The sequence below is a fragment of the Macaca thibetana genome, chromosome 6 (genome assembly GCF_024542745.1).
Source record: "Macaca thibetana thibetana isolate TM-01 chromosome 6, ASM2454274v1, whole genome shotgun sequence".
NCBI classification, from domain to species: Eukaryota; Metazoa; Chordata; class Mammalia; order Primates; family Cercopithecidae; genus Macaca; species Macaca thibetana.
The window spans coordinates 100,306,440-100,332,758 of record NC_065583.1 but is presented as its reverse complement, the minus strand read 5'-3'; the positions used below and the strand labels follow the sequence as shown (position 1 = coordinate 100,332,758).

At 45.3% G+C, this 26,319-nt stretch overlaps 3 protein-coding genes and 1 long non-coding RNA gene across 6 annotated transcripts in view; 3 read left to right on the top strand and 1 right to left on the bottom strand.

Annotated features, from left to right (window-relative positions):
- Positions 1-5,406, top strand: part of RASGRF2 (Ras protein specific guanine nucleotide releasing factor 2) — a 265,430-nt gene extending 260,024 nt beyond the window's left edge. For all 3 annotated transcript variants that reach the window (XM_050795639.1, XM_050795640.1, XM_050795641.1), the window contains one exon: positions 941-5,406. In XM_050795639.1, the coding sequence (XP_050651596.1) occupies positions 941-1,033 (93 nt within the window). In that variant the 3' untranslated portion in view covers positions 1,034-5,406. The remainder of the gene's footprint in view (positions 1-940) is intronic.
- The window catches only part of ZCCHC9 (zinc finger CCHC-type containing 9), a 342,756-nt gene that overhangs the window by 261,434 nt on the left and 55,003 nt on the right, over positions 1-26,319 (top strand). The gene's annotated exons all lie outside the window — the stretch shown is intronic.
- Positions 2,453-25,419, bottom strand: LOC126957634 (uncharacterized). Its single transcript, XR_007726837.1, has 2 exons — positions 24,987-25,419; positions 2,453-5,994 (listed from the first exon to the last, which is right to left on the bottom strand). It is a non-coding gene; the product is annotated as an uncharacterized LOC126957634 (long non-coding RNA).
- Positions 6,472-26,319, top strand: part of CKMT2 (creatine kinase, mitochondrial 2) — a 36,277-nt gene continuing 16,429 nt past the window's right edge. Inside the window, exon 1 of the mRNA XM_050795675.1 lies at positions 6,472-8,566. Coding sequence (XP_050651632.1) covers positions 8,365-8,566 — 202 coding nt within the window. The 5' untranslated portion in view covers positions 6,472-8,364. The remainder of the gene's footprint in view (positions 8,567-26,319) is intronic.

Below are 26,319 nucleotides of genomic sequence, written 5' to 3'. Positions count from 1 at the left end.
ATCTTAAAGCACTATGCTGAGTGAAAGAAGCCACACATGAAGGAGTACACACTGTATGATTCCATCAATATGAGGTTCCAAAGTAGACAGAACTCATATGTGGTGATAGAAACCAGGGCAGTGCTTGATTCCAAGAGCAGACTGACTGGGTAGGTGCATAAGGGAACTTTGGGAGATGCTGAAATTGTTCTTTATCATGAAATGTATGTAAGTTACATGGTGTATACATCTGTCAAAATGGATCAAACTATTCATTTCACTTTTGTGTGTTATATTTCAATAAAACTAAAGAAATGTTTTCATGGAAATCCCCCATGCCCCAACATTTTCATTTCTAGTGTCAATTGCTTTCCTTTCACTTCTGATGTCTACCCTAGCCTGGCAGAGTATTCACGCATGCACACCGGGAAGCATGCTCACAAGGAATTCACCGAAACTTTGTGTAACAGTGAAGTATTGACAGCAACTCAACATCCATCAATATGAGATTATTAAATAAGCTCCAATATATTGCACTATTAATACTGTATAGCAGTTAGAGCTCTATCTACTGTCATAGGGAGCTCTTTCCGACCTATCATTAAGAGATGAAAGCAGAATAAAATGTGCACCGTGATGCCATTTTTGGGGGGGGGAAACGATATCTGTAAGTACATGTAATCTCTATAAAGACATAGAAAAACAACTGGGAGAACACAAACCAATTAGTAGCAGTAGTTTTTATTGAGGGAGGAACCTGGAATTGGGGGTTGAGAGAGGACTAGAGATGTTTGCTTTTTTAAAAAAAAAAAAAAAAACAATGGAAACATTTTTGAGATTTTTGGTCAAATAAGATTTTTAGGCGTTTAAGAGAAAATATTGAATTGTGTTAGATTCCCTCAGAAAATGTACGCAGTGGTATCTGAAAGAGGTAAAAGCTGGGACTTCCCTTTTTTTTCAGGTCACACAGTACTTGCTTGACAAAGACCTTATCATAGATGAAGATACGCTATATGAGCTGTCACTAAAAATTGAACCTCGACTCCCTGCTTGAAGATCTGGCCTTGCCCCTGAGTCCACGGGATGTTCATGGAAAGCAGGACAGACAGAATTGTGTATGCCTTGCCTCACATGGTACAGCACGAAGCCAGTCTCCTTTCTCCACCAAAGAAGATAGAACCAGACTGGAATTCTGTCTCCATTCAGAGAGAAACCCAGCTGTTTTGGTCAAAGACAGATGCTTCAGACTTGGGTGGGAAGGTGAAAGATGGCTATTTAGAAAGCTGGTGGCACGTTTTACGTAAGGGAATGTTAGATGGGAGATGGTAGTTGCCATTTTAACAAAGCAGGTAAATTGGTAAATTTTAAACTCTGTCCGTGTTCTGTTAGAACTCAGGGACAAGGATCCATGAAAAAGACCTGTGATGTTTCTCTGGCACTATACTGGCCTGGGCACACCTACCAATCTTCTAGGATTTGACTGGTTCCATTACATTTCCTTTTGGTATAAGCTTCACAGAAAAGCTGACACTTCCTCTACAGAGATGGACCAACACATAAGCAATTTCAGTCTACAGCATGTGCATGGTTTTCAGTGCATTCTAAATATTTCTATGTGAGGAATGGTACCTTCTGAAACTGGCTTTCCAGTCTTTAGGCAACGGGATAGGAAAGAAAGAATGAAACACAAATGGATTTGTATGTAACATTTCCTTAATTAAAGGCAGTAGGCTGTGCCCCAGAGGATTCCAGACAGTGGCTGGCTGAGGTGGGTCGGGAGCTTTTCCTTGAGACTGTTGGTCCTAAGCCGCCAACCCTCTTGGAGAGGCAGCTGCAGTTTGCAAGAAGGTGCACGTCCATCTCACCGACAAAACTGTGGAACAGACAGAAGGCCACCAAGTGCTGTGGGGAATCATGGGTTTCAGTGCTGAGTGAAAATCTATACCTAAAAATCATCTCTGCACCTTGCTTTGCTTGTTTTCTTTCCCCGCTCATAGTACTGCAGGCATCTATTCTTATTTACACACCTTTTTTAGGCTTACTATGAACATTGGCTGTATTTTTTTAAAAACAGTTCAGTGAAATTTTCTTTTCAAATCCCACACTTCCATATGCTGTTCGTAGATCTCTTTCTTTACAAAATGATGTTGAGAGATCTCTGAGAGTATTATAAGTGCATGGGAAATGGGCCCAACCACCGAACAGCTCTTATATTACAAAACCAAATGCAGGGGTTAGTCCTGCTACCCGAGGCTGGGGAAGTGACCTTACTTTTCCCGAGATTGTCAGTTGTTGAAGAAATAGGGCTATCTCATTGTTTACCTCCCTCTTCTCTTCTCAGGGAGACTGCTGCTTTAAAAGAAGGAAGAGAAAAAATATAGTTCTATTTCCCTGAACCTGTTGCACCTGACATTTTCTCTTAGCGGCATGAAACTTACTGATGCTGACAATGAAAAATTGATCTGTCTGGCTGTTTTCCCTCTTTCCTTGCACTTTAATTATGTTGCTAGAGCTAACAGCTGACTAATAAATTCCACCTGCTGGCTCTTAAGACCCAGTGGAAGAGCTAGCATTGGTAATGTACCATAGAGGTAGAGAATGTACATTTTCTGCATGGTAAGCGCCATCTCTGTATGTAACTATATAGTGAAATATCAACTAAGTAAAAGAAAATACAATATTTGAAGACCATTCCAAAAATATTTTCAATAGTTCACATTAGCCAACAGTGTAGCACTCAACCCAAGGAGGGTTCCTTATGGATGCTTTCTTTTTCTTTTTTAAAGTTGCTTGTTTGCTCTCTTTAGTTTCAAATAAGAGGTTGACGCATCTTGATGCATGATGAGAAGCATGGGCTGTTTGGATCCTAACAACGCATAACTTGTGATTTATTTCTCAGTGTTCAGAAGCTGAGGGTTTGAAATAATACGTATCAGTTGCACCAAACACCTCGAGGTCTTGCAGAAGAAAAGTAAAGGTTAGCTTTCTTGGCTCAAAAGCATAGTCCTGAAAGGTGAACTAAAACCGTGACAAATCTGTGAGAGGACCACACACAAACTAGTTTCAGGCCAAACACATGGAAAGGTTGATGCATTCTATCTATCTGCCGTGGAGTTGCTAGAGTCCTTCAGAGGGAAAGGATGGTTCTGCGTGTGCTTTTTGTGGAAGTCTGGGCTCATTTCTTTGACCCAAATGTTCCAGAGACGCTGCAGCCATTCTTATTAACAAAAAATAAGACAGGAGTTTCCAAATGCTCCTTCCCTTTTGGATCACAGCTTTTCAGTTAGTGACAAAGCTTTTGCACCTATTTCCTGCAGGATGTTGGAACTGCCCCGCAGTGATCATATTAGGCACTGCCGATTGCTATGCTGACTTTTAGGGGTTTTATGTTTGTTTGAAAAACAGGGTCTCACTATGTTGCCCAGGCTGGCCTCGAACTCCTGGACGCAAGCAACCTTCCTGCCTCGGCCTCTCAAGCAGCTGGGACTGCAGGGGTGCGCCACTCGCTAGCCCTTCACATTTTTGTTTTGAGAATTACACCACTTTCTGGAGTCTGCAGCCTTCCTGGAGCTGCAAGAGAGCAAGAGAGAGAGCTCCGCCTCTGAGGGAGTGTCTGTTGATGACCTGCACTATTCGTGTGCCAGCTGGGAGAGGAATGCACATTTCAAAACACCTTCAATTTGGTTAAATTAAAAATCCCCAAGAGCAATTTGCAGTGTTGTTAAAGTGCCCGTTCTCTTCTGCCTACACACAAAGCCGGCATTCCCAGCTGCATCTGCCTCTAGTCCATAAATAAGAGGAGATGGGAGGTCAACCTCTAACAGCCAAGTAGCGAACATGTATACTGTAAAATTAACCTAGAAAATCAGAAGTAAAATCCAATTTCAGGCTTTCGAATGAATGCCCACATTTTGTACTGTCAACGGAATTATCTTGGAGCTTTTAGGGGATGCCTTTGGTTATTAACTGAGACATCTAGTTTTGCTACAGGGACAAATCTCTTACCTAATCCAATATATTATTTGACAGATTCAGGCATGAAGTAAAGCGTTGTCACTTTTCCTTAGTGTTTTTCTGAAGGAATTTAAAGAGGGAATTTTAAACGGCCATTGCAATATGTTCAAGTGGCTCTCACACCAAGTCCTATTACTGTGTGTTAAATTGCAGTACGTCTGAAAGTACTACTTATAAACAAATGAAACTCAGAGAAACTGAATCACTTGGAAGAGAAAAATCCATTATGGTCCCATGTGGAGTGAGTAATGATGGATCGGCGCCCATACTCTCATGTTATTGCATACGACGAGGCTTTTGGGCCAGCAGTGATTGGGCAGCTTTAAAATTCTTAACTAAAAGCAGTAATGCAATACAGGGATTATTCCCAATAAAAATAACTTTTATTTAAAAGCAAGAGATTTTACTTAGCTTTTTTTTTTCTTCAAAGTTTGATTTTATCCCCTTGAAAAAAAATCTCTTGAAAGTATAAAGGTTTTTAAAAATACAATTGCAAAATGTATTATTTTTACAACTATTGAAATGGCATAAAAGAGAACATCCTATTTATGGCTGAAGGGTAGAGCCAGGCTAATGTCCACAGCCAGAGGGAATCAATAAATAAGAATCATTTTCATTTCAGTAAGAAATCAGACTGTAAGTTTAAATAATGGCTCTATTATAGATACCACCATGTAATTCTGGTAAGAAGACTTAATGAAATCTAATCAGTGTGCCATTTCTCATCGGCCATTGGTGACTTAAAATTAAGACAAGGCAGAGCCAAAATGGGAAACAGTCATTTTGTTGTAGGAATAAACACATGAACGATTCAGAAAATTATTCATCATGCAGCATGACATTAACATTAGGATTGACTGTACTTGGTCTGATCTGCTCAAGGAAAATAATAGTTCTATTATACTTAATGATGTTGGTTTTTACACAGTTCATTTCATTTTTCACTAGAAATCAGTTATGAAAGAGAGCTGACCTGGGCATCCCAGCCCTGAGTCCTAGGCCCAGTCTCCAGCTGGAAAACCTTAGGCTGGTGTTTATACATCCCTGAGCCTCAGTTTCCTCTTCTGCAAAATGGTGTGAATAGTAATCTCTGTGCTGCTTACCTCACAGGGCTATTGTGAGGACCAAATGGATTAGACTGTAAAGTGCAAAGTGCTGTCCGCATGTGAGGTAATCTGATTACTATGCTCAGCTCTCTTATAGAGGATTTCAATGTATTTATCATTTGAGTGTGTGTGCGATGGACGAGTATGTGTGTGAGTTTGAGAAGCATATTGTTCGTGTCCAGTTACTTCGCAAATTTGTGGACACCTGTGATTGGACAGAGGGGTTTGTGCTGTGGCCTAACACTTGCCAGGTGAGGTGTAGGTTATGCCTATATGCAAATTAAACTTCACCTTTCTTGAATATTCAGAAATCTCATTGGTTTCTTCATTTAACTCTTTTCCTCATTTTTCTACATTGTCAAAACCATGAAATGTATACATTTAGAAAAAAATATATCTTTATTTCTTATAAAGGGTTACAGTCTGCAGGCTGGAGCCTCTGGCCAAAGCCAAAAGCAAGCACTTCAGAGAAAAAGGGAGAGGCTGAGATTTATGCCCAATGAGATGAGCCATACATATACATTTAGTAGGTTATAGGATAATCTTATGAATATTTATGAGGCCCTAATGCATGCATAGTAATCATACATGTTACATACAACCCATGTTCACTTTGGGATGGAGACTTAACATTAAAATGTAGTAAAATTGGACTGTATACCTCAAAAGATGAAACACGGGGCACAAAGACACTTGGTGTGCAGTCTCTGTAAACCAGCCAGAACCGGCTGCAGTCTGCGGTCAGTTATGAGGACGGTGTGCTTCGTAAGGCTCAACACTTGTCATGGGGAAACTGCATTGAGGGAAGGGGGGTTCGCCAAGTCAGGTTGTCTGTCTGTTGAAGTTGAGGAAGAAATCTTCCAGACACAGTTTTCAGGAAGTGGTTTTAGTTTAACTGTAGGAAAGAAAGTCTTGAGGCAGTTATTGAGGTGGGGGAACGTTGGGTGTGACTGACCTCTTGCCTTGCCAAAGCTGTAGAATCCTGGTTTTTAATGTTTTCTGGGGTCTCTTTTACCACAATGAGTCTGTTTTGTTTTGCCTGGGGGCCTAGGGGCTTTATTTTTATTTTACATCTTCTTCATAGCAGTGAATTCCTTCAGATATATTATTTTACTTCTAAATATTACTTCTAAAGTTCAGGGAGAAAAACAGTTTAGAAGAGGCCCTAAAATTCAAAGAATTTGGGGAAAGCTTTGAAATGATATGAAGGATCAACTAATCACACTTTCTTTCCAGTGCTTAGATTCTTCCTGTGACATCCCCAGCCCATATTTGATTACCTCCAGACACAGAGAACTCACTACTACCCAGAACAGCTCAGTCCATTGCATGGCAGCTCAACGCTCCTGAATGGGTGGTGGAGACAGGAGAAGCTCCACCTAGGAGGGGCTTCTGAAATAAGGCTCCTATCTACCCCTAAAATTACTGCAGTGGTTATATGGATTACTATATATGAAAATACTTTAACTTCTATGAAGTTGTGGTAACATTTAGAGCTGATGGAATTAAGTTACAGTTGCTGGATGCAAGAATAGACTAAGGAAAGGGGTTCCTCCTGCCCAATTCTGAAATGAGCAATCCAGGCTGGTGGGACACAGGAACCCAGGTTCCTTTCATCCTATTATTTGCCCATCCCACAAGGCATCGTCCTTGCCTACGAGGTCAAATTTGGGGCCTGCTCTAGCCACATTCCTGCTGGACCCAGGAACAGAAAAGAGACTAAGTCCAGGACATTTTCCTTTAAAGCAAATGATATGGCAGTCGCATACTTCAATTCTGTTCCTGCCCCTGTGGCAGAAGCCAGCCACAGGGCAGCCTGGTGTGGCTAGAGCCCCAGAGCTTCAAAGGGAGTTGGCAACGATAAGAAGGGAACGGATGGCATGTGACAGAGATGGCATCTGAAAGATTTCCAGAAAGCCAGAATTTCTACTGTGAGTCCCTTGTAGAGATTTCGTCCCCATCACACCACCTGTATAATATGCTTGAAGAGGACCAGGCCCCCAAAAGAAGAGTGGTACTCTCTTTTCTCAACAATGACCCAACTTTTCTTCTGACCTTACTAACATATACATTTACTCTGTAAAATATAAGGTGTTGAGGTAGGGTGAGTGGAGGGGGCCCTAAATGCTGATTAGGCAATTGGGGAGGAAAAGGAGGTTTTTGCTATAACTGCCATCCTTTAAATCTACAATTCCACGCTCTTCAAAAGCCTTGTAATTTTCTGGATCTGGAAGCTGGGCTATTTCAGGGTCACTGGATTTATTTCACTTGGTGCCTGAACTGACTTGAAACAAGTGTGTGTGGAAAAGAGCTATTTTGAGAAGGAATAAACCGAGACTGCCTTGATGACGGAATATGCAAGCTGGTGGGTCTTGACTCCTTAAAGGACTACGAAATTAATTTGATTGGTCCCAATCTTTATAGAACCACCCCAATCAGGAACCTTTCCGTCCTGCCAAAAGGCCCCCTCATGTGCTCTCCCAATCAATACCCCATGCAAAGGTAAATTCGATGATATTTTTAAACATGGGTCGTGATTTAAAGGAATGGAAACTCTGAAGGAGAAAGCACACTGGGTAGAAGGTTATTCCTGGGGCTCCACCCCCTGCTCCATCAAGTCCTTTGAGCATGAGCTAGGCTCTGAGAAGTAAGAGACAGGAACCAGTTGGTCATGTCCACGTGGCCTCAGAAGCCGAGTACGTGACGGTCACCAGATGCCTAGGCAGGCTCCCTTGAAATGGCAGGGCTGCTGTCCAAAATCCTGCTGGGTCATTGCTATTTACAGGCAACCTTCCCGGCGTGCGGTGGATATCCCAAGTAGGACTATTTTTAAGCAGGGCTATGGCCTGCCGTGGGTTAAGCTGGTGTGGACAGAAAGCGAGATGATCTAGCCGTCTACTGCAGATGGCCTGATCTTGAACAGAAACGTGACTGTAATTGTCCCTGGATCTAGGCCCCAGACAAAGACGCTGGAAAGAGGTCCCTCCAGCCCCTGGCTCAGGGCCCGGTCAGCTGCTGGAGCCAGGCAGCTTGAGATATCCTCCTCTCCGACCTTGGCTTGAGGGGTTCATCCTCCAGAGCTCACCAGGGCCCCAAGGCTGGTACACCTGAGAGAAGAGGGAAACAAATCCCCCAACAGATACACAATTTCACCCGCTGGGCCTTCCATTCTGAGATCCAGAGCCCTGGCAGAGGAGCCTTCAGGACCAGGCCTGGAGAGCAAGATTGGCTCCTCCTTTTATGTTTCAGAGAAAGGGCAGGTGCTATGAAGAGCCAAGCGCCCAGGGGCCTGCCTTCAACGGTACAGCTGTGGGGGCCGGTGCGCCCAGAGGTCTGCGCTGGGATTGGCGAGGTCCTCTGGCCCCGCCCCGCCAGGGAGGCTTTTCCAGGCCCGCCCGGCCAGCTCGCCCTACATACACTTCTTGGCTGTGTGCGCTCAGCAGGACGTGGGAGACTCCGGCTTCAAGGTCGGTGAGTCAGTCCGTGAAACTCTGCTTTATTCCTCCAAAGAGGGGTCATGGCTAGAGCCAGTGTGAAGGGCCTTGGAGGAGTGGATGCAGGGCTGTGGACCGGGACCCCGTTAGGACGCTGACTGCGAGGAGGCAATGGTGACTCGCTAAAGCCAGCAGAGCGCCCGCCCTTGGCCGAAGCACCCCCTCCTCCCTGCACACAGGTGGGGGCAGCTCAGCACCAGGAGCAGAACAAATCAGCACGCTGCCTGCAGAGTCTCTTTTTGGTAGTGAATTAGGACTTTTTCTTGATTTGAAAAAAAAAAAAAAAAAAAAAAAAAAAAAATTCTAAAGGCTGTATTTTGACGCTAAGTTTGGGGCAACTTTAAACTTCAAATGTCTTTCCCTTGTAATTTAGAGAGTCTAATCCACTGATTTCTGGGAATGTTTTTCCCCAGCAGTCTCAGTCTCAAAAGACGTGTAAATCAGTGACTTGGGATGAACTAACTAGAAAATTAAAATTTTGAGAAGCTATTTACTAATAAGCCCAATAGCCAGGCCCAGTTTAAACTGGCAAATAGTATTGCTAGAGATTCAGTTTTGCCATCACTAACATGAACACATTGATAATGAGCCAAGTAACTATCTCCCCTCCCTGCCATCCTTACCTTTCCCACTGGAGGTTAATTTTAAAAAACAACAAAAACCTGTGGAATTGGCTCCATGTGTTGCACCTGGGCAGAGGCCTAGCCTTTGCTAGCTTGCTGGCTTGGTAGTCCTGGGGTTAAAAATCAGTCCTGTCCTTGTCCCTCAAGTGGTCTGCCTTCAAATGCTCTCCTCTGAATGTGAGGAAGAGTGACATTTGACAAACAGCAAAACCTTTAGGTCTCCTCAGTGCTGCCCTTTAGACCTTTCAGAAAGTGTTGCCAGGCTCGTGACCCCTCACAGTGTCAGCCGAGTCAAGTGAGGGGCAGTCAGTGCCCTCAGGACAAGGTTACGCTAGGTACACCAGTGCGCTGTTTCCAGAAGGGCTGCTTTTCCTGTCTACGGCTCTCACATTTTCTCTGTTCTGAATTCGTGTCCTTGGTCTGTTCTGTCTGTCCTCTCAGGGAGGCAAGCACGGCCACAGCATGTGGCCTGAGGCTTCCTGACAGGCTCTTCCAGGAGGCTCTGGGCCTTGTCTGGTGGTGTGGGCACCTCACTTCCTCTGCATTGATAGGCACCTTCTCCAAAGACCCCAGACTTTGGAGTTAATCATGCCTGTGGGTTAAGGTACTGTCCCAGCAAAGCACAGGAGTGCCACATGCACCCCATGGACTCTGCCAGCCTCATGACCAAATCACCTCACAAGGAAATGGCCCATAGCCAGGTCAGTTTTCCTAAGGAAACTGTGGGTTGGGGGAGTGCCATACAGAATGAGGAGTCCTGGGGTTTCGGACACAGGAGGGGGACTGACTTTGCCCCTAACTCAGAGGCCCTGGGCCTCCATCTCTGCCATAGCCTAGAGCAGGCTCCATTTGTCTTCCCAAAGGAACCCCCGATACAGCCTGTGTCAAGCATTCTCGGAGCTTCTGCCCACAGAGCCAGGAATCCAGCAGCAACCCATGCTGAAGGTGACTGCTAGAGGTCACACCAACCCTGCCTGGGAAGTCTCAGAGACTCCCTCCCTTGGGCGGGGAAGAAGGCAGCCCACTTCTTCACAGCACTTAAAAGGACTAGATGGCTGCTAGCTTCCTGTTTTCTTGTAAACAATTTACCCCTTGAGGGACAAGTCTGGTAACCGTCCCATGCCTTCATTATAGGAGGCCTAGGAAAGGCCTCTGTTTTACAGAGTAGGATTCTAAATATCTCCTGCCTAGGACTGTCTATTTGCTGAGTAGAACAGTGATGCCAAGAGTGCCCATTACGGTTGGCTGTGTACCCAGTGGTTGTGAGGTAACGCAAACCCTTTGCTGTCTGAGAACTGGGAGGGGAGAGGCATTTTCTGCCGGCCTAGGCGCCTGGCATCGTGAGAATTTGTTCAGTGTGTTCTGTGGAGCTGGTCCAAGCCCAAGGACGTCCTCTGTTTTGGGGTGGCTCTCTGGATGGAAAGATGACATATGGTCCTCCTCCTGGCCTTCCACCTGCCCTCTGGCTGAGGAGTTCACACACAGGGACACTGAATGGCTGGACCAGAAATAAGTCTGAGTCAGCAGAAAGGCAGACATGGTCCATCCGGGATGCCCAGGAAGCACAGGGGGCTCAGGCTGGAGGCAGTGACAGAACCCAAGGCCTCCCTTTCACATTCCAGGATGTCACAGAACCAGAGAAGACCATTAGACCGGGATCTGAACTCCCGGTATGCCTGCCTGGGACCAAGAAATGTGCAGCTTGTGTGGCCACTTAACAAAAGGGCTTGATGCAGCTGTCCTTGTTTTTTAGTGGGGACGGCAGTGTAGGAACAAACAGGATATTATTGCTTTGGGCTCTGTCTGGCTGTGCTCTTGCACCTTCCCATCACCCCAAATCTCCCTGGCTTGGAGCCCAGGCATTCTGCTAATTTTAGCCTAGATGCTGTCAACAGTGTTTTTCAACTCAGGAGTCATAGCGGTGTTCCAGGTTAGGGAAACTGAGGCAGACAGCTTCTATGGGGTGAAAGCTGGAGGCTACCTTCCTCCTCACACTGGCACAGCATCCCTCGCAAGGCCTGGCAGGCACATTGAGCAGCTAGGGTCAGAGTGGAGCGGGCAGAAATGTCCCTGGCATTTGGGCTACTTCAGCAGAGGCCTGAGGACAGGGAAACAGAACAGTTTATAATCTGCAACTCTAGGAGGAGTCATGTGCCCTGAGGTGACGATCCTGTGCCTAGGAGCTGCTGTGGTCAATGCAATTCTGCGGTCTTCAGGGTGTGACCGAGTGGAATGACCTGTGGCCACAGCTTTTAAGCCACAAGGGTGGTTTCCCTCCAGCTGCTGGTCAGTGCAGGGCTGTATGTGAGGTGCTGGGGTCTGCAAGGAAGCTGAATCCAGGGTTAGAGCCAAACCTGGGTTCAAATCCCAGCTCCACTAGTGTGCTGGTACTGAAACCTGGGGCAGGTCACTTCTCTTGAGCCTCAGTTTCCCCATGCACAAAATAAAGCATACTTGGCAGGATTGTTACACAGACTGATAGTGTTTGTAAGGTCCCTTGCATAATGCATGGCTCATGATAGGAGCTCATAAATGTTAGTTCAAAAAGAAGACAGAAGGTTTGACTCAGTCGGTGTACAGGGTTGGAAAGGATTTTCCAGGTAAAAGAAAACACTAAAGCAAAGGCTCAGAGGTGGCCAAGTGAAGGACCTGTTCGGTGATGCCAGGAAGTCATTGGAGACACTGTTGGAGGGGTGGAGTCTGGAAGAAGAACTGGGGAGCCCAATTGGTTAAATCCATTTTGTGAACCCTGATGTTGGTTTTCAGAAGATGATCAGTAGATCTGAAAGTATGTGATAGACACCTTTGAAGTCTTGTCCACAGAGATACAAAATACAAATTGAATGAAGCCAGCTGTGGTGGAGGGCAGGTGGATCACTTGAGGTCAGGAATTCGAGACCAGCCTGGCCAACATGGCAAAATCCCATCTCTACTAAAAGTACAAAATTAGCCACATGTGGTGGTGGGCACCTGTAATCCCAGCTACTTGGGAGGCTGAGGCAGGAGAATCGCTTGAACCCGGGAGGTGGAGATTGCAGTGAGCTGAGATTGCACCACTGCACTCCAGCGTGGGTGACAGACAGAGCAAGACTCTTTCTCAAATTAAATGAAACATTTAAATGCTAAAAATGTAAGCTAAAATCAAAAAGCATTCAGAAAAGGGGCAGGCCGAGTGCCGGCTGGAGTAATCAGGTGTGGCTTCGGGGTGGGAGTGATGATGATCCCATAGCCTTAGGGTCATCAGGGGAAGGGACTCACATTTATTCAGTGCCTACTGCAGCCTGTCCCGTCGTCTTCACAACACCCCACAGGGAGACCTCATCATGCCCATGATGGGGAGGAGCTGCTGAGGCTCAGGTGGGCACCATGCAGGGCTGCTACACCCAGCGGGGCTTGGTAACATCCTGTAATTGGGGAGCTTTTTCTCACTATACATGTGAGGGCCCCACTCTTGGAGAGACTCATTCAAAAAGGTGGAGCCTAGAAATCCAAAATTTTAACACACATCAAAATTTTCTTTTTTAGGTTTTTACTTTTTTATCATAAAGGTAACACATGCTTATTTTTACAAATGATACAATACAGAGTTCCATTAAGAGAAAATTAATCTGCCTTCTCCAAGTCTGTTACTCTGAAGCAACCCTTTTAGCAGTTTGATGAATATCCTTCAAAACTTTTATGTTCATACAAATATATGAAAATGTATATGTATATACATCATTGTTACAAAATTGCAACCACTCATATTCAGTTCTAAGCAAGTTTTTCTCTTCCTTTTAACTTAAAAGGGTGTCACAGATGGGCATCCAGGAAAGTGGAGGCAGTTTTAACTCCTTTAATAGCTGCAGAATATTTCACCATCTGAATGCACCAGCATTTGTTGAGTGGCAATGCTGGGCTTCTCAAACTATCTGTGGCAAAATCTCTTATTTCTAATCCATAGCAGACCCACACATTTGTAAAATATGATAAAGTGCAACTATTAGAAAAATAGAATAAGGCCGGGCACGGTGGCTCACACCTGTAATCCCAGCACTTTGGGAGGCCAAGGTGGGCAGATCACAAGGTCAGGAGATTGAGACCATCCTGGCTAACATGGTGAAACCATGTCTCTACTAAAAATACAAAGAATTAGCTGGGCATGGTGGCGGGCGCCTGTAATCGCAGCTACTCAGGAGGCTTAGGCAGGAGAATGGTGTGAGCCCGGGAGGCGGAGCTTGCAGTGAGCAGAGATTGGGCCACTGCACTCCAGCGTGGGCAACAGAGCGGGACTCTGTCTCAAAAAAAAAAAAAAAAGGTAGAATAACAGGTATGCAAAATGCCAGCTCAAAATATAAAAAGTAAAATGACTATCAAAGTGCTGTAGGTATTCTAAATGCTCACTCTCAATTTCTGTAGTTACGTTGTCATGAACTGCTAACAGCCCACAGACCACACTTCGGCAGCACTGGTCTGGGGTCAACCTTCCATAAGTTGAATAAAATCACTCTTCCGCGAAGAACCTTGTCGTCACTTTTCACTGCCTCCAAACTCAAGTCCCAGGTCTCACGGTTTGTTCCTTTGGCTATGGCTCCAGTGCCATCGTGCTTTGGCTCCAGCCTGTCTCTGCAGTCCCTGCCCTGCCTCTGCCACTTATGGCTCCTGCCTCTGCACATTCTGTCCACTGTATCTGGAAAGTCCTCCCTTTATCCACCGGATGAGGTGAAGTGATAGCCCCAAAGATTTTTCACCTCCTCTAGAAAGCCCTCTCTGACCCACCAGGGAAATTTGAGTCTTCTCTCCTCTTTACTATTTTTGCTCCTGTCCTTTGGATTATAGTGGTAGGTTTTTACAGTGATCTGTCTCCCCCACCAGGCTGTACTCTGAACTTTATAAAAGCTCCTTGAGGGCAGCCCCAGTATCTGACACAGGGATTGATTCTCTAACATTTGTTGAGCAGATGGAGGGATGGATGGTTGGATGGATGGACAAACAGATGGATGGAAGAGCTTCCAGGCTTAGCTCTCAGGATGTAACATAATCTTTGCTGTACACAGGCCATGAACTTGGTGGTTGGCCTTGCCCATGTTCAAATCCATCCCTGGTAGAACAGGTGTTCTGTTCTAGACTCTAGGATCTGTCAGGGTTGTCCTGAACCATGGTTTTTCCTTGAGGCCCTCTAGAGTAGGTGGCCGCCACAAATTCCAGGCAAGGCACGCTCAGTCCTAGCTTAATTCAACTCTCCAAATTTCAGGGGAATTATCTTTCATAGAGTCCCTCAGAGGCAAATTTGTATTAGTGACAGTGGCCCAGGATGCTGTGTCCTCATCCTTAAGAATCTGGACTAGGAATAGAACAGGGGACACATTTAGTCCTTTCTTTTTTTCAGCAGCATTCAAGGGTAGGCTAAGTCTGCTATGGGCTGAGGGCAATGGCCATTTCCCCAGCTGGAAGATGCCTGGAAGCAGCTGTTGGGAGGAAGGAGTGGGGGCACACGGCATCCACAGTCCTCCACTGATGCACATGGGTGTGCAGGGGTCTATTCGTTGTTTCCACTGGAATCCTGTGCAGTGTGTGACCTGGTCCTAGTCCCAGGGCGGGTGGAGGCATGCAATACAATGCTTTGGTATGGTTAAGACCTGACAAGGCTCCTCAAACAACATCGTTGAATGGTCTGTCCCACAGCCGACCATGCCCTCCCAGGACCCCCCAACAGGCTTTGGCTCCCCAAGTAGACCACAAGTCACACAAAATTTCTAGTTGCCCAGCAAAGGGCCCTGGTTGTGTGTGGACTATGACTGCTGGCCAGAATCCCAGCGCTGCCACTCACAAACTGTGTGGTCCTGGGTGAGTTATTTTGCCTTTCTCTCCCTGCATTTGCTCACTTGTAAAATGGGAATAACATGAGCATCTACTTCCTGGGTCTGTAGTGAGGATTAAATGGGGTAATACTCATAAAACTAATAGAACCCAGTGCTCAGCACATAGGGTTTTTCCTCAGACTAAGGACTGGAAAAGCTGCCACAGAGTAGGTAAACAGTCATCAGATGAATAAGTAGACAAATACTATCTCCACCCCCTCCTCGCCCCCCCTTTCCCTTCCCTCCAATGCTGCCCACCATGGCTTCTCCCTACCTGACGCATATCAGTGTCATTCACTCACTTGCCCTTGACTCACATGACCCACTGATCGCCTGGAACTCTGTGGTGAGTGGTGTTCCTGCAAAGGAAGGCCCCAAGGGCCATCCCCTGGTTCTGCTTCCCCTCAGTGCTGCCTGGAATGACACCTATGTGCTGTGGGCATTTTGGCCTCATACTTAGCCTCCCTTCGGCATTCGCCTGTGGAAACCCTGCTTGAGGGAAAACACTCAGCATCCCTGAGAGATCAGGGAGAATCTGAGGCAGCTGGAACTCTCTGGCAGCTCCATTCCTTGGGAGACAAAGGGGGTGACCCCATCTAGACATGCTGTAATATTTGTATGGTAAACCCTTGTGAGTGAAAGGATCTTTATTTAAATGAGGGCCTGATGCAGAACACTCGGTACGTGTGATTTCCCTTTAGCTGTGTGACCTTGGGCTGTTAAAGCCTCTGTTTTTGAGTTCCCTCCTCTGTGACATGGGATACTTGCTTCTTGGGATTGTTTTGAAAAACGTACCTTGCCCTTGAAAGATTTTGTTTTCTCTCCTTATTGAGATATGAAAAATGTTGTAATTAGTTATCCAGTAAAATGGGTTGCTTTGGCAAGTGGTGGGATCGCCAGCACTGCTGGTATTTAAGGAGAGCCTAGGGAAAGGGATGCCTGAATTTCAGCTGAGGTAAATAACCTCTAAAGTCTCTCAGGCTCCTGACATTCATTCACTCACTCATCAGACATTTAATGATAACCTATCATGTGTGGGCCAGCATGCTTTGAGAACCAAGAGAAACTGTGGCCCAGTTCTACATTCATTGGGTCTTGTCCCTCTGAAGTACAGGATGGACCCAGTGATTGTCCCTTGTCCCTTTGATGCGTGCAATTCCCAGTGATTGTCCACCTCTGACTGCAGCCTTGCCAAGCTTCATACACAGTGCCCTCCAACACATGGAGGGAGGAAACCAATTCATGCTCCTCATGAATTCCAGAATGTTACCCCACAAGCCTATGCAAAAAGAGGAAGAGCTTCTTCCTTTTACTTAGAGCATTTCCTTTAGAAAAATTGTAAAGTATTTTGCTGCCCCTTTGAAATGTATATAAATCTTTTAAAAAGCTAAGTAAGGCTCCAGTCGATTTTACAACCTAGGACTCTTTTCCTGCAAGGGTCTGGAAGCCATCTCTTTGAAAATGTAGACATCAAGGAAGATAGCTCCCTACCTCCCACTGTCAGTGGGAGAGCAGTGGGTAGTAGTTTCATGTAAGCACCTGGCTCCAAGTTGTAAAACTACCTGCTGTCCTAGAGACTTCAGTTTTATTTTTCCTTTTTATAAAGGCAATTAGTGAACACAAATGGCCACCCCAATTACCAGGTGAATTTAGGAGGAATTATGCTTGACAAATGGTGCTGTCATGTCCTCTTACTTGAGTTAGAGAACATGTATGCAATGAATGGGTCCTATTTGCTTGCTTATATAAAAGGGTGGGATGTGTTTCTGTCTTTGCAATCTCCTTAGCAGAATGCTAAAGACACGCATCACTAGTTTCATGTTTATTCAATAATAAAATTTTTTCTCTCCTATATTTTATAGAGAGGAAATTCTGGGGTGGTAGGAAATTTAAATTGTTTTCCCAATACCCAGCACTTGCTCCTCATCTGATTCTTCCTTCCCTATCTGCCTGCTCAGTCAGAACCCCTTAAAAACAAAAGGAAAAGAAACAGAAGGACATGCACATTTATGCCTTGTACTCTGCTGGCTTTCATCTGTTATCTCTGGGGTAGTCTCTGCTGTGTCACACACGGACACCTCTGAGGATGGGCACAACGAGCTCCCAGGCTTCAGACAGCCTGTCATGGTCAAAATGTCAGGAGCCTGCACTGGGTCACCCTAATTTGCAGATATCAGAAAACAAAGCAGGTACATGCTCAAAACCAGACTTGTCAGTCTCACCTGGTGGCTTTTACTGATAGGATTTCAAAATCCATGTCTGAAAGAAATGTATGTCACATCATATAAGTAGATTTCATTCAAAAGTTTGTGGGGTTTGTGAGCCAAAGATTTGTTCATTTCTTGCGTTTGAAGTACTCTTTGATGACATCCTTGGTGTGTGACTCCTTGCCATAGTCCTTAACTACGTCACAACTACAACCAACCACTTTACAGGGTTTTCCCTCTCTGTCAATTCTGCAGAGGCTGCCTACTCATTCCCCTAGTTTCTTGTTGTCATCAACCTGAATTAGGTTGATTTGGTGTTCAGCACAAAGGGCCTCAACCAGCTTGACATACATAGGCTCATCCGAGTCGGATGCAAGTACACAAAGAAGGGGTTGGTTCTGGTCGCCCAGCATGCCAAAAAAGCCAAACATTGATGCTGGGATTTGTAGTGAGAAAAAGGCGTTTATTGCTGGGTGCCAAGCAAGAAGAATGGGTACCTAGCACTTAACACCTGAGCTCCCTGCTAGCTTATAAGCAAGGGTTTTTAAAGCAGGAGTGAGGGGGTATCCATAATGAGTTAAGAGCCAGGGAATTTCTGGAACTTCCTTATCTATTTTTTGGTTTCAGTCTTTCTGAGGTCTATGACAGTGGTCAGCATTTTCCATCTGGTGTGGGAATTGGTTTCTGAAAAGCAATGCAAGGGCATATGTCAAGATGCTGTCTTTAGTTTCTACAGGGAATCAAACATTTTGTGACTCTGACTTGGGGTGGCTTTTAAGTTATTATCTTCTTGTTTAGCAGGTTATTCGTTAACTTCCCTAATTGCCAGTTGTAGGACTAGCTAGGTACCTGGAACTTCCCTTAAAGGGACTGAGAATGTTGCCTTGATTTCTATGCTTGGCAGATGTGGGTAAGGGGAGGAACCCAGCCATGGCCATAAGAGAGGTCCCTTGGGAAGACAATACAAACAGGAGTTAACAGGATAGAGATATGTGGCATGGAGTTTACCCACAGATGCCAAAAAGGCACAGAGCACAAGGGCAGGTGAATGAGCAGCCAGTGAGTGCACTGGGAACTGAGAGAGAATGCAGTCATCTTGAGCTAGAAGGGAACAGATTTTGTGGAGATTGAGGCACCAGGCTGTGGTCCAATTAGGCAGAGAAAGATGGACAACAAAGTCCAAACGGTAGGGGGTGATAAGAAGCAAGAAACAGTAATAACTTTTTCTAAAACAAATTAGATTTGTTGCATTAGCACAAAATAGAAACGGCAAACCAATATTTTAAAAAGTCACATACAGTATATTAGAAGAGATACAAATATAGATACACATGTGTGTTTTTCAAATTGAGATCATGCAAGACTCTAGTGCAATGGAGCTGAATGTGAGGCTGGCTACTCTGTCCTGATGTTCTGGGCCCCCGTAACAGGCCCTGAATGATGTGCGAGCTTTCATGAAATTCCTAATAGGATATATGTGTGTGTGTGTGTGTGTGTGTGTGTGTGTGTATATATGTATGGAGAGAGAGAGAGAGAGAGAGAGAGTCTCTATCACTCAGGCTGCTGGAGTGCAGTGGTGCGATCTCGCCTCACTGCAACCTCCGCCTCCTGGGTTCAAGTGATTCTCATGCCTCAGCCTCCCGAGTGGCTGGGTTTATGGGCATATGCTACCATGCCTGGCTAATATTTTTTGAATTTTTAATAGAGACAGGGTTTCGCCATGTTGGCCAGGCTGGTCTCGAACTCCTGACCTCAGGTGATCTGCCTGCCTTGGCCTCCCAAAGTGCTGGGATTACAGGCATAAGCCTCCGTGCCCAGTCCCTAATATGATCTTATTTAGTTGACATTTGCCTTTCCCCAAAAACAGATCAAAAGAAATGTTTCCCTTTGTGCCATTTCACACTAAACGGGTTGGGGAGGAACTAGGGGAGATGTCTGAACCTTCTGCCGGTGGCTGGGGAGTTTTCTGCAAGTCCTCCACAGCACAGGCCGGCAGGCCACTTTTCACTAACAAGTCACAAGCCAAGTGAGATAAAGTTCCTTAGTGTAATGCATCATGGCTCACGGAAGTCACAAGACATAACTGCCTGCCTCACATCATTAACATCATCTGCCCCTTCTGGTGTGGGCCTCTGTGTTCTTGGAATGAGTAACCACTATCTATGTGGGCCTTTCTACCTGTCTGCCTTGACCTGAGCAGTTCCACAGTCTGATGCTGATGGAGGTGTTAGCCTGGTTGTAAGACAAAGTAAAATCAGACGCAGATGTCATCTGCCTGGCATTTCCAGAAAGAGCCCTCAGACTGCCTCGAAAACGTGTTGGAGCTTCTACACTACATATGTTACAGTTACATGAAATGAGGCAACTCTCTGTTAGGCTCTGCCCAAAGGAATTTCAATTTTGAAGACAAAATTGTGGGTAAGAGAATTCCTCTTCCCCGAGTGGACGAGTATACCATAGCAGGCTCCCAAAGGGCGCCACTGTGATGATACATGAGGGTATCAGCGGCTTGTCTTCAAAGCTCTCACTGCCCTTCCTCCTCCACCCACTGGCTCCATCAAGGGACATACCTGAAAGGCGTTCCTTTATCACAGTGCTACATAGGAGGAGAAACGGACCAAGCCATTGTTCCTCTGTCAGGATTCCTTTGTGTGGGCATGCATCCCCCTCACTAGTTTGTTTTGTTTTGTCTTTGACAGTCTTACTCTGTAGCCCAAGCTGTAGTGCAGAGGCACAATCTCTGCTCACTGCAGCCTCCCCTTTCCGGGTTCAAGTAATTCTCCTGCCTCAGCCTCCCAAGTAGCTGGGATTACAGGTGCCCACCACCACACCCAGCTAATTTTTGTTTTTTAGTAGAGATGGGGTTTCGCCATGTTGGCCAGGAATCCTGGCTTTAGATCAAGGAGTCAAATGCCTGGTACAGCATCTGTGACATCAACACATGATGGAGGTCCAAAGTACGCCTGTGTTGAGGTTTTTTGGCAGCTGCCGCAGGCTTTGACAGCTGGGGCAGGGCAGAACCCCTTGTCAAGATCCAGAAAGGGGGGCAGAAAGAGGGGGTAGCCACCTCCCAGAAGTGTGAGGTAGGACAGCGGAGCTTGCTGGCCATGTGGAAAAAACATGAGAGGTGGAGTCAGATAGGTGTGCATTCAAATTCTATCTCTCTCACTCCCTAGCAGCATAAGCCTGGACAAGTCATTTAACTTCACAGATAGTAGACATCACTTACACTTTCTCTGAATCTGGCTTCATCTGGAAAACAGGACAATAGCATATAATGTCCCTGGTACAGCAGATACCCAATGGTTCCCTCTCCTTTCCTCCTTGTAATGCAAATATTACTCATTTGGGTGGAGATGTACATTGAAGGCCTGAGAGAGCAGCTACATCTGAGGTTGTCTGGGAGTTGAAGAGAATGTGGGGAAATTCTTAGGACAGATGTCATCTCTGGGTATAGCAGTCTCTGAGGTGGTGCTGGGCAGAAATGGGGCCTGATGGCCAGGCCTTCACTATAAGTCTTACAAAGCCTTCGAAAGAGTCCCAGGAGCCAGTGGGATGGGAAAGCTGAGACGGGGCAGCAGGGGATCAGGCAGAGAGCGCAGCAGGGCCAGAGCTGTGAAGAGGCCCAGCGGCTGTGGTGCAAGGGGCCTGGGGCCACCACACAGATCATCCACATCTGCCAGCAACACTCTGCCCTCCAACTGCTCCCCCACCAGTGGGCCCCAACACCTAAGGCTCTCACCCCCCACCCAACTGTAGACCAGAAATCTCAGGCATCCCTGATTTTCTCTTATCTTTCATTTCCAAACCATTAGCAAGACCTGTCAGTTCTGCCCCAGAATAGACTGCAAACACATTCTCTTCCTCATCCTCGCTGACTCACCTGGGTCTCAGCACCTCATCTCTCACCAGAACCACCTCTAGGGCCTCTGACTGCTCTCTCTCTCTCTACATTCTGCACATGTCCCTCTAAACCATTCACCACTGGCAGCCAGAGCCACCCCTGTAACTCATAAAATGAGCTCAGCTCATCTACTTGCAAGCACGAATGTAAATTTCCTCTGCACTGGGATAAAATCCAGACTCCTTAGGGGGTGGTCTCAGGGTCTGCACACCTGGCTCCCTTCCACCCCGCCCCTCCATCCTTCCTGAAGTCCACTGTGATTTGCTCCCTGTGCTTCAGCCCACTGACCTCCTTTCTGTCCTGGGGCGAGTCCAGATCTGTCCAGCTTTAAGGCTTTGCTGTTCTATTCTCTGCCCCTGCCTAGCCTATTTAAAAGTAGATATCACTTACACTTTCTTGGAATAATATGTTGCTTATTCCCTTGTTTGCACTCGTCCCCACCTATGATTTTGTTTCCTTGTTTCTTAACCGTCTGCCACAAATGAATTAGAAGCCCCCACAGGAGAGAACTGTTTCTTTTGCTCACTTTCATATCATTGTTGCCTAGTGCAATGCCTGACACTTAGTAGGGTCTCAGTAAAGAGTTCCTGATGGATGAATTCCATGCCTCCTACTGGGGCTAGAAGCCAATCCCAGGCTGTAACTGATCTAAGACTTTCTGGGATCCCTGTGAGAAAGGGCACAGTGGCAGATGTGAGGCCGGAAAACAGGGCCAATTAGAGGGGAGGGGATGGTGGGAAGAAACACAGGCAGCAGCGAAGTTGAGAAGCCAGGTTCCCTTAGCCTTGTGAGATCTAGCAGCCAGGGTTCCCTGGGAGAAGGGTCCTTGTGGACCCGTACTTGCCAGGATTGGAAGTGTGGTCCTCTCACCGAACTGCTCACCATATGCTGACAGGGAAGCTGGATCGGCCAGCAAGGACCAACTGCAAAAATGAATATTTGGGGAAAACGTGTGTGTTTCCTACAAGCTGTATGTGAGATGCTCCTGCTGTTTCCAATCCCCTCTGGCTACAGAAGTGGAGCCCACAGTGAGGGTGTCTGAATGCTTGAGCTTTTATCCCAGGGAGAAACATCCTGGCTGCTCTGGTTCCTCATCTCCTCTCCCTAGTGGTCTCTGAACAGAACAGTTCAGTACGTTATGATAATGCTCAGAACGTGGAGGGAATTGCAAACATTAAAAAAGCTTTGCAATGAGCCTGAGATTTCTTTTTGTTCCAAACTCTTGTCCTAATGGTTTCACAAGATATACTGACTTATAAAACCATGTTTGGAAGCTAGGCAAAACCAAATACTATTTGCTTTGGTAGACACAAATTACCCCTTACAAACACACATCTTCCCAGCTTTACTTATGTCACATGTTATCATGTGTGCAAATAACAAATCAAGCCTCTTCTGAGTGGGGGTTATAGCTGCGGAGAATGCTTATGTAACATTTGGGGCCTGCCAGGTAACAGGGAAATGTGTAAGACAAAGCAATGTTCTGACTGCACAGCTTTTTAAAGACTAACTTTTAACATGCAAGAGAGATTCAGTTTAGTCATGAAGAAAAGTGATTTCATGGCAAGCCTTGATTCTGGGTCTTTAGAGAGCATGGAACAGCCCTTGCCAGATCACCAGCCTGTTCAGTGAGACCTTTGTTTCAATTTCACAAACAAGGTTACTAATTAAGGTCTTAATAGTGAAAGTCAATACCTCTTTGTGTCCTGGCGAGAAAAACAGTCAAGGAAGCAGGAATTCTTTGCTTCACCAAAACTTGGAGTCTGTATCAATTCTCTTCAAGGAATCAAAGCAAGGATACCGAAGAATTTCAGTTCCAAGATTGCTTTGCTAGCCACGACCAAAGCTTCCCTAGGATTATCCACACAAATCATCCTTTGTTGCTCAGACATTAGGGCAGTATTGGAACTCAGAATAAATTAATAATAAATTCTAAATTAATTAGAATAAATTAGTTCCTTCCAGGAATTAAAATATGGATATGATGACACTTCAAACATTAATATTTTCAGCCAGATACCTACTCACACATCACCCTCGCAGGGAGGAAGACCTCCAGTGGTCACAGGGCTGTACATGGAGACCATTCACTCTCCTTCCTCTTGGCTCTGCTTTCCAAGATTTATCGTCACAAACAGACTCTGACTTGAACACATCAGTGGACAGGCAATTTAAGGAACGAAAAATAGAGACCAAAACATTTGGGTCATCCCTGGTCAATCCCAGAAAGAAACATACTTCCTGTTAGCTTAGGAAGACCATGTCAGGCTTATGTTTAGGCCCATACTGCCTGGAAAGAATCTGGGCAAAGCTTCTTTCACTTTGTTGAGTTCTACAGTAAACCTCTAGAGTGACAGCATTGCCTCCCTCTAGTTAGAAAGTGGATTTGAGGGTGTGATGGCAGATAAGATAGCCCAAAAGGATGTATGCTAGTGTTGCCTGCTGTAGGCAAGGACCAGGAAGCACTGGTGCAGCTCATTGAAGAGCCATTATCTATTCTTGGAGGGATACTGACATGAGGACCTGAACTCTAGTACGGGAGCAAAGAAGTTTACATGATGAGATTGAATGCTGGTCTTTACCAGTCCCCAGGACAACTTCAAGAAATGACCAATTTATCTTGTGTGCTCGTAGTAACTTACTTTATAATTGAAATTGGCTTTAGAATTGAAAGAATTGTTTGCAGATATTAGCATGGAAGAGGAACCAATAATCTGATTTCCTGGGCTATCCTGTAACCCATATCCTGTAACCCCTACTCAGAAAAGGCTTGATTTGTTATTTGCACACATAAACATTCTTAAATGTTTTTAAGGTCTTTGATGCTTTTAGTTGGGACATTCAGGTTTAGTAGAGACTTCCAAATGAAGGTTCTATTACGAGTTGTTGTTTATCCTTCACTGGATGGCCCAGGTTTTCAGCTACAGCCTTACACATCAGCAAGTTCTCTGAAGCAATCAATCCATCTAAGCTTGGAGCATCTTGCAGCTGAGTCTTGGGAGCCTTCCAAATGTTAGGGAAATCCACACTTTTTTATTTATTTATTTATTTTTTGAGACAGTTTCGCTGTATCATCCAGGTTGGATTGCAGTGGTACAATCTCGGATCACTGCAACCTCCACCTCCTGGGTTCAAGCCACGGAGGCTTGAACAAGGAGGAACTGATTGAACACAGAGGCTCAATCAAGTCATGATTCTCATGCCTTAGCCTTCTGAGTAGCTGAGACTACAGGTGCGTGCCACCACACTCAGCTAACTTTTTGTATTTTTAGTAGAGACAGGGTTTTGCTGTCTCTACTAAAAGACAGCAAACAATGTTGGCCAGGCTGGTCTCAAACTCCTGGCCTCAAGTGATCTGCCCACCTTTGCCTCCCAGTGCTGGGATTACATGTATGAGCCACCATCCTGAGCCCACACAATCTTTATTTGGGCATCATGGAGATCAAATAGAGTACTGAGAACTACCTGCTCTTCTGTTTTCTACTCAAAGAGACACGTAACACAGCTCCCTGCTTGGGGCTAACTGGCCCTTCTAATGTCTGTGCATGTTTATCCTTTTTCATTTGTTGGTAGTTCAGTACTTATATTATAAATATATAAATACTTATTTACATTTATATGTGTTTTCTCCATTTTCTGCATTTCAGGCTCTCTCCTCATGCTGTCATTTCCTTTCTTTCTGAAGCATATAGTTTAGTAATTCCTTTGTTATTGATCTGTTTTTTATCAATTTTTTTTTTACTCTCATTTTTGAAAAAATGGTTAGACTAGTTCCCCAGTTCTAGGTTGACAGTTATTGCTTCTAAAAATATTACTTACCTGGGCTATTATCAAAAAATCAGCTCGTTTGTCATTTCTTTGTAGGTAAACTGTCTTTTCTGATTGCTTTTCACGTCTTTGTCACCAATATTCTGCAGTTTCATTATTTGTCTAGGTGTCAATGTCTTTTTTGTTTGCTTAGATTATGTTATACCTCTTGAATCATGGATTCTTTTATCAGTTTAAAAAATGTCTCAGCCATTCCTCTTCAAATCTGACTTCTCTGTTTTCTCTTTCTGGGACTTCACTTTGATGTGTATTTGAGCTTGACATTCTATCCATCATATCTCTTAATTTACATCTATTTTCCATTTTCTCATTTCTCTGTGCTACATTCTGAGTAATTTCTTAAGATATATATCTTCCAGTTCATTCTATGTTCAGCTGCATCATGATGAGTGGTGCAATTTGGTTCTTTCAAATCAACTTGGTCATTCTTTTTTTTTTTTTTTTTTTTTTTTTTTTTGAGACGGAGTCTCGCTCTGTCGCCCAGGCTGGAGTGCAGTGGCGCGATCTCTGCTCACTGCAAGCTCCGCCTCCCGGGTTCACGCCATTCTCCCGCCTCAGCCTCCCGAGTAGCTGGGACTACAGGCGCCCACAACCGCGCCCGGCTAATTTTTTGTATTTTTAGTAGAGACGGGGTTTCACCGTGGTCTCGATCTCCTGACCTTGTGATCCGCCCGCCTCGGCCTCCCAAAGTGCTGGGATTACAGGCGTGAGCCACCGCGCCCGGCCAACTTGGTCATTCTTAACAGTCTCTTGTTGCTTGCTCATAACTATGATTCCACACTTTAAACATTCAATATAGGGCTTACTGATATTACTGTCTGACAGTTCCAGCATCTTCAGTCATTAGCAGTCTACAACTGCTATTTCTTCTGTTGACTCTCATTCATTGTACCTCCTTGTGTGTTTGGCGATCTTTGGGAGTTGTTTCATCTTAATGTGTAGGAATTCAGGGCCTAAACTGAATATAATTTCCTCAGAGAGCTTTTAGACTTGCTTCAGGCAGGAGCCAGAAGTTGGGGTCTGCTGACTTTGTGCCACTTCAGCCTCTTTCAAAGGTCCTACTTCAATGGGAGAATCCCAGTGTCAGCCCCTATTCCAGGGTGGTCCTCAGAAATTTCTCCTACCTTTCAGAAGTCCAGAAATCCATCCTGTTCAGGGTCTAGTTGTGATGCAGTGGCGAAGTTCAAAAGAGCACCTGGTCTGTCAAATAGCTGGAAGAAGACATCCTCTGCTGTTATTTTTTATCATATTAACAGAGAGAAGGCATGGCGTTAAGGAAGTTTAGACATTAATGTCTAAAACTACCCAGATTTTCCCAAGCAAT